The sequence below is a fragment of the Mercurialis annua genome, linkage group LG2, assembly GCF_937616625.2.
Source record: "Mercurialis annua linkage group LG2, ddMerAnnu1.2, whole genome shotgun sequence".
Lineage (NCBI taxonomy): Eukaryota > Viridiplantae > Streptophyta > Magnoliopsida > Malpighiales > Euphorbiaceae > Mercurialis > Mercurialis annua.
Genome location: NC_065571.1, coordinates 50,960,234 through 50,967,480, shown reverse-complemented (window position 1 = coordinate 50,967,480; position 7,247 = coordinate 50,960,234). Strand labels below are relative to the sequence as shown.

The window sequence follows — 7,247 nt, the reverse complement described above, 5'->3', positions numbered from 1 at the left end:
ACCACATGTTATCAACTCGTTATCACTGTGTAGATAGTTATTAATATGTTATCAACTCATTATCACCACATGTTATCAACTCATTATCACCACATGTTATCAACTCATTATCACTGTGTTGATAAAATGATAATGCGTTGATAAAGGTATCGATATGTTATCAACTCATTATCACAACATGTTATCAGCTCATTATCACTGTGTTGATAAAATGATAATGCGTTGATAATATAATGATAGTGATAATGAGTTGATACGTTTCATACAAAAGTATACTCTCATGATAACAAAGCACTGTGTAGATAGGTATTAATATGTTATCAACTCATTATCACAACATGTTATCATCTCATTATCTCTGTCTTGATAGGTATTAACATGTTATCAACTCATTATCACAACATGTTATCAACTCATTATCACCACATGTTATCAACTCGTTATCACTGTGTAGATAGTTATTAATATGTTATCAACTCATTATCACCACATGTTATCAACTCATTATCGCTGTGTTGATAAAATGATAATGCGTTGATAAAGGTATCGATATGTTATCAACTCATTATCACAACATGTTATCAGCTCATTATCACTGTGTTGATAAAATGATAATGCGTTGATAATATAATGATAGTGATAATGAGTTGATACGTTTCATACAAAAGTATACTCTCATGATAACAAAGCACTGTGTAGATAGGTATTAATATGTTATCAACTAATTATCACAACATGTTATCATCTCATTATCACTGTCTTGATAGGTATTAACATGTTATCAACTCATTATCACAACATGTTATCAACTCATTATCACAACATGTTATCAACTCATTATCACAACATGTTACTTATCTTATCTATTTATAATTGCAGAAATGGACAATATTCAAGTGATAATGCAATATAATGGAAAATGGACTGAAGCTGGAAAGTATATTGACTTCATGATATTGGGACTTTTGTTGGAAACAGACTGCACTTTCAAAGATTTTACTGAAACAATCTATCAACGATTGCAACTACAAGAAAGTATAATTCAGTTAGATATACAATATCTAATAAGTGAAGATTATCCTCCAATAAAAATTAGAGATGATGCAAGTCTCAGATTTTATATGGAATTAAAGAAGAAGGAAAATAATTTCACAAAATATCCAATTTGTGTTATTTTTAATGAGGCAGAATATAACAGGTTACTGGAATCATCATCATCATCAGCTGCAAATAAAGAAAAAAGTTCAAGCCTGGTTTATGAAGACAACATATCACAGCTGCATGAACAGTCCTATGTATCAAAGGAAATATCTAACACAAATTTGGATATGATTGAATATGCCAATCTTCTTTGCGACCTTCAAGATAATCTTCAAGAAGAAGATGTTGAAGAAATTAATGTTGGAAAAATACAAGCAAATCAGAAAATAGAAGAAGGGGGTATATTCATAGACAAAGAAACACTAATAACAGATATGAGTATGTATGGACTATCAGAACATTTTCAATACAAGGTAAATATTAAATAAACTTTTATTTTACACAATCTTTTTTAAAAAAAGTATTTTATATATCATTATCAGCTTATCATATATTTTATTATCATACGATTATCAAACACTAATAATATGCTCATCTTATCTGTAACTGATAAAATAACAGGTGATAAAATCCTGCAAAAGACAGTACCGGCTAAAATGCATCGATGACTCTTGTGATTGGAATTTTTATGCATCAAGAGTTGGACATACAAAAATGTTTCAAGTGCGAAAATTTAATAATTTTCATACATGTTCTTTGGCAGAAAGAATGGGAGAAAATAAGTATGTCAGCTCAAAGACCATAGCCAAAATCATAAAGCCAAATCTTTTGGATATCAAGACAATTTATACACCTAATGACATAATCAGAGATATGAGAAATGGGTATCGCATTAAGTTGGATTACTGGAAGGCATGGAAATGTAGAGAAATTGCACTGGAGCTTTTAAGAGGGAAACCAGAAAATTCATTTGCTCAACTGCCAAGATACTTGCACATGATAAAGCAAACAAATCCAGGTTCATTTGTAAATATAAAAACAGATGTGGATGATACATTTCTCTATGCATTCATGTCACTGAAAGCTTCAATAACTGGATGGAGTCACTGTATACCTATTATGATTGTTGATGGGACATTTTTAAAAGGTGCATATGGAGGTACTCTTTTTTCAGCTTCAACTCATAACGCAGCTGGTAAGAATACTATATTTATCATCATATTATCTTAGTTGTGTCATAACATTATCAGAAAATGTATCATTGTATAATCATTAACTGTATCATCCCATTATCATTAGATGATCATATAATTGTCATTATCATAAACTGTATAAAATTATTATCATTAACTTTATCATTATATTATCATAAATTGTATAATCCTATTATCATCAAATGATCATATAATTGTCACTCTCTTTTTTTCCATCATCATAAACTGTATCATTATATTACAGTTTATCGTTCTATTATCATAACATTATCATCAGATGATCATAACATTATCATTATCTTAAATTGTTTCATAATATTAATTTTTTTATTCTTAATTGCAGGAAAAATATTCCCACTTGCATTTGCAATTACTGATTCAGAAAATGATGCATCATGGAATTGGTTTTTTTCTAACATCAAAACTGTTTTTGGGATAAGAGAAGAAATGTGTATAATTTCTGACAGACATGACAGCATCAAAAAGGCAGTAGAGAGTGTGTTTGAAGGAAAAGTTCAGCATGACATTTGCATCTATCATTTACTGCAAAATGTGAAGTACAAATTCAAAAAAAAACATAAAGAAATTAAAGATATCTTCGTGGCAGCAGCAAGAGCATATACAAAAACTGAATTCGATATTCATATGACAGATCTGAGCAACACAAATCCAAAAGTTACAGAATATCTCAAGGGGATAGAATTTAAAAAGTGGGCAGTTTCACATTCTTTGAACAAAAGGTACAATATTATGACATCTAATACAGCAGAATCATTCAATGCAGCAGTTAACAGAGCAAGAGAATTACCAGTTACGATGATTATGGAATACTTAAGAAGCCTTGTTCAAAGATGGAGCTGCAACAACAAAAATCTTGCAAAAGGAACTTTCACAGTATTGTCTACTAAATATGAAACTCTTCTTAGAGAAAATTATTTGGAATCCCTACAACTCAAGGTAAATCTTTATTTTTTTGACTTATTAATCTGATTATATCATCATTATTTATATTTTGCATCATCATCAAACTGTCATTAATTATCATTCAGTTATCATACACACATGTTGTCATACTGATATCATAAAAATCATGATACTATATTGAATCCTATATTCAGATTATCAGATGAATCAAATAAAATATATTTTACATTATCATATGAGTATCATTAACCTATCATTCACTTATCATAACACATATTATTATTCTAATATGAACATTATATTCTGGTTATCAGGTGGATGGGACAACAGATGAATTCATTTTCAGTGTAGTTGAATTGGAAGACACTTATACAGTTAACATGAAGGAAAGGACTTGCACATGCAACAAATTTCAAATAGATATGCTTCCTTGTAAACATGCTACAGCTGTATGCTATGAGAAGCACCAAGACCCACATGAATATTGCTCAAAGTACTTCAGAAATGAAGAAATGCTTGCTACATATCAAGAAATTGTATATCCAGTTGGTAAAGAAGACACATGGGATATCCCCTCAGATATTGAAGATATAACTGTCTTACCTCCACTTGGCAGAATAAAAGCAGGAAGGCCAAAAAAAAGAAGAATCAAAGGTTCAGTCGAACCAAAGACTCAAAACAAGTGTAACAGATGTGGCTTTTATGGGCATAACCGTAAAACATGTAGAGGTATACCAAAAAAATCATAGAACTGTTATGTGTTCAATTCAATCATAGAACTGTTATGTGTTCAATTCAATCATAGAACTGTTATGTGTTCAATTCAAACATTTACTGTACTATTTTTCAATTAATAAATTTCTTATCATTCACTGTATTATTTGTCATACAATTATTATATTGTCATATAAATTATCATATATTATCATATTATTATCATAACAAAATGTTCACAACTGAATAATTGATAATGTAAAATGAATAACACTATCATACAGTTATCACTGGATTATCATGTACTTATCAGATCCTATTAAAAGAATATTATAAAGTTAAACAATTGTTATTTACAATCATCATTCTGTCTTAATTATCATAACCTTATCATATAATAGTCTGTAAAAATAGCAATTATAAAAACAATAAATGGTTGTCATACAGATTATCATACATTTCTCACTGAATTATCATATTATTATCATAAGAAAATTCATAACTGAATCGTTGGTCAGGTGAAATAAACAACACTATCATACAATTATCATTAGATTATCATGTACTTATCAGATCCTATTAAAAAATATTATAAAAGTTGAACAATTGTTACTTACAATTATCATTCTGTCTTCATTATCATACAATTATCATAACCTTATCATAAAATTATCATATAATAGTCTGCAAAAAGAGTCATTATAAAAACAATAAATGGTTCATACAGATTATCATACATTTCTCACTGAATTATCATATGTTAATCATACAAAAATAAAACCATCAAAACAATGTACCAGCTATCAATTACAATTTTCATCAAAACAATGTACCAGTTATCTATTACATATGATCAAAATGAAGATACTCCAGGATACACCGCAATCTCTTCAATCACATCCTTAGCATATATTTATCTGTATAACACAATTAAAAACTTAAAATGACCAATTATCATATACTTATCAAATTAAATTAGTTCTTCTATAAGTCTGATACACATCTGTAATTACATTATCATATGATTATCATAGAGTAATCATATGATTATCATACAGATTATCATATCATTATCATATATAAAAAAACTGATTCTGTAAATCAACAATTCATATTAAAAAAAATATTGTCTTACAATAATTGTTCAAAAAAACATTTACAAAAACATCTAAATTTTACCAAAAATAAACAAATTCCAACTAGTCTTCTTCAGAAATATAACCAGTCTTGTTCTTCCACCTACCATACATGTAAAGGTTAACTGCATATCTGTTACGTATTTGCTTAATACGCAGAGCCCTAGGAATACGTTCACCTTCAATCAGATATTCAGCAAAAGCAGCAGCATACACACCACAATCACTGCATAAGTTTTAAATAACATGTTAATATAAATTTAAAATTTAAAACTACTAAATAAAAACAATATAACAACTAATGATAAGCAAAAAATACTTACGAATCTTGTTGAACAGGAACATCTTCTACAAACGAAAAAGAAAAGGGATCACTTTTATTCTTTCCAATATAATGATCAGAGTAGAAGTTGATATCAGCACGATCATAAAATCCAACACATTCCAATATTAATGGCAACAACGTTGAATATGCAGTAATAGCATTACGTGCAAACTCGTCATATAAGTCATTTCTCAAAGAGTTATACACATAAAAATTTCTGTCATCAAAACTTAACCTTCCAAGAATAAAATGGTCCTTATTTTCGCCGTCAACTTTAAGGTGAATCGGAAATAACACATGCTTGACATCACCCCAGGCCCTCTTATAAAGTCCATCCTCTCCAACTATGAAATTGTATATTGCTTCAAACTGTGGTAATTCAATAAGATTCTGAGTCTCCAAATACAGTTTATACCCGTTTTGAATATACTGGTCAAACCAGTTTCCACAAACCGTGTAATTATTGTTCAGAAATTTACACTTCTTCCTCAGGTATGCAAACAGACAGTCAATATGCTGAAGAAAGAAACAAACTGAATGTAAGAAAAGACTATAACAGTAACATTTACTTATCATAATATTATCATAAACTTATCATAAAAAAACACTATAACAATATACATACCAAGTTCACAAAAATAAATTAAAAGCTTGTAATCATATACTTATCATGACAGTATCATTTATTTATCATAATAAAAAAAAATATTTATAATGTTAACAGTATATTAATGAAAATAAAAATAATTATCATATACTTATCATGACAGTATCATGTATTTATCATAATAAAAAATATAAATTTAAAATGTTACTTACACTCGATTCCAAATAACCACCGGGTGTATTCAGCTTATGAAAGAAATCTTTTATAGTTATACCCTCACCACCAAGTCTGAATCCTGGCCGTAAAATCTTTTCTCTCGGATAGTAAATTTCACCGCTATAAAATTAAAGCAAAATTAGTATTCAAAGCAATTAATATAAGCAAGAAAAAATTATAAAAATAATCAAATAACAACTAACTTACCATGGATGTGGTTTCTTATATGTATTAGTTTCAATCCAATCATTGAATTCAGAAAGCCAGAACTGATTACACATATCGTGAACACTTTCAATCAACAAAGGACAATGATTTACGAAAGCATTCCCAACGGCTGCAACTTTTTCAGGCGCATCTAAATTCTTCACTCTTTCAAGAAGTGCATATCCAGCTGCTGCCTGATTCAGAGTTTGTTTCCTTTTAAAAACAAGCTGTTACAAATACATAAAAAATTAGAAAAATTGAAAAAACAAAACAAAACAAAACAGGATACTTAGTAAAAGAATGATAAAGTATATTACTTTTTGTCTACTTTTCGGAACAGCAACTATTTCATCATTTTTAGCTATGATATTAGGTAAATCAAGTTTTTCACCTAAATCAGCCGGTTCAGTCAACTGTTTCTGCAAATAAAAGTACACAAATAAATATATATTTGTAACAAAAAAAAACTCAATTCTAAATTTGTTTAATAAATACCTCAACAGGAATAAAAGCAGAAATTGTATTAACAATCTTCAATATATCTGCCTCAGAAGAAGCCAGGTCAGCTATCTCATCCGATTGAGAGTTAACATTCTCTAATGATGCCTTTTCAGAAGGAACAGCTACAGTAACATTTTCAGCAGCAACATCAGATGGATTTACTATAAACTCATCACTGCAGATATCACCAAGCTTATCAACTTCATCTTGCATCAGTTTTTTTAAATTTGAATCACCGTCTTCATTAGCATTCTTGTTAACATTCTGTTAAAGCAAAAAACACAATTATGATACAGTTATCATAATATTATCATATAATTATCATACATTTACTATGATTCATACAATTATCATAAGATTAT

General features: G+C 28.8%; 2 protein-coding genes across 2 annotated transcripts; one reads left to right on the top strand and one right to left on the bottom strand.

Annotated features, from left to right (window-relative positions):
• Positions 1-833: 833 nt before the first annotated feature.
• Positions 834-3,928, top strand: LOC126668690 (uncharacterized). The gene is made up of 4 exons (XM_050361873.2): positions 834-1,514; positions 1,663-2,236; positions 2,599-3,212; positions 3,494-3,928. Exons 1-4 carry the CDS (start codon positions 882-884, stop codon positions 3,926-3,928), a joined length of 2,256 nt encoding a protein of 751 aa, XP_050217830.1. The 5' UTR covers positions 834-881.
• A 1,057-nt stretch (positions 3,929-4,985) lies between these two features.
• On the bottom strand, positions 4,986-7,239 carry LOC126667551 (uncharacterized). Its single transcript, XM_056104705.1, has 7 exons — positions 7,231-7,239; positions 6,880-7,149; positions 6,702-6,803; positions 6,385-6,611; positions 6,174-6,297; positions 5,353-5,870; positions 4,986-5,255 (listed from the first exon to the last, which is right to left on the bottom strand). Exons 1-7 carry the CDS (start codon positions 7,237-7,239, stop codon positions 5,093-5,095), a joined length of 1,413 nt encoding a protein of 470 aa, XP_055960680.1. The 3' UTR covers positions 4,986-5,092.
• Positions 7,240-7,247: the final 8 nt, after the last annotated feature.

Coding starts and splice junctions, on each gene's coding strand:
- LOC126667551 (XM_056104705.1), bottom strand. Junction 6,612..6,701: donor TTCCGAAAAGTAGACAAAAA/GTAATATACTTT, acceptor TATTTGTAACAG/CTTGTTTTTAAAAGGAAACA. Junction 6,298..6,384: donor TATAAGAAACCACATCCATG/GTAAGTTAGTTG, acceptor TTAATTTTATAG/CGGTGAAATTTACTATCCGA.
- LOC126668690 (XM_050361873.2), top strand. CDS start 882: ATGGACAATATTCAAGTGATAATGCAATATAATGGAAAATGGACTGAA. Junction 1,515..1,662: donor CAGAACATTTTCAATACAAG/GTAAATATTAAA, acceptor ATAAAATAACAG/GTGATAAAATCCTGCAAAAG. Junction 2,237..2,598: donor TTCAACTCATAACGCAGCTG/GTAAGAATACTA, acceptor TCTTAATTGCAG/GAAAAATATTCCCACTTGCA.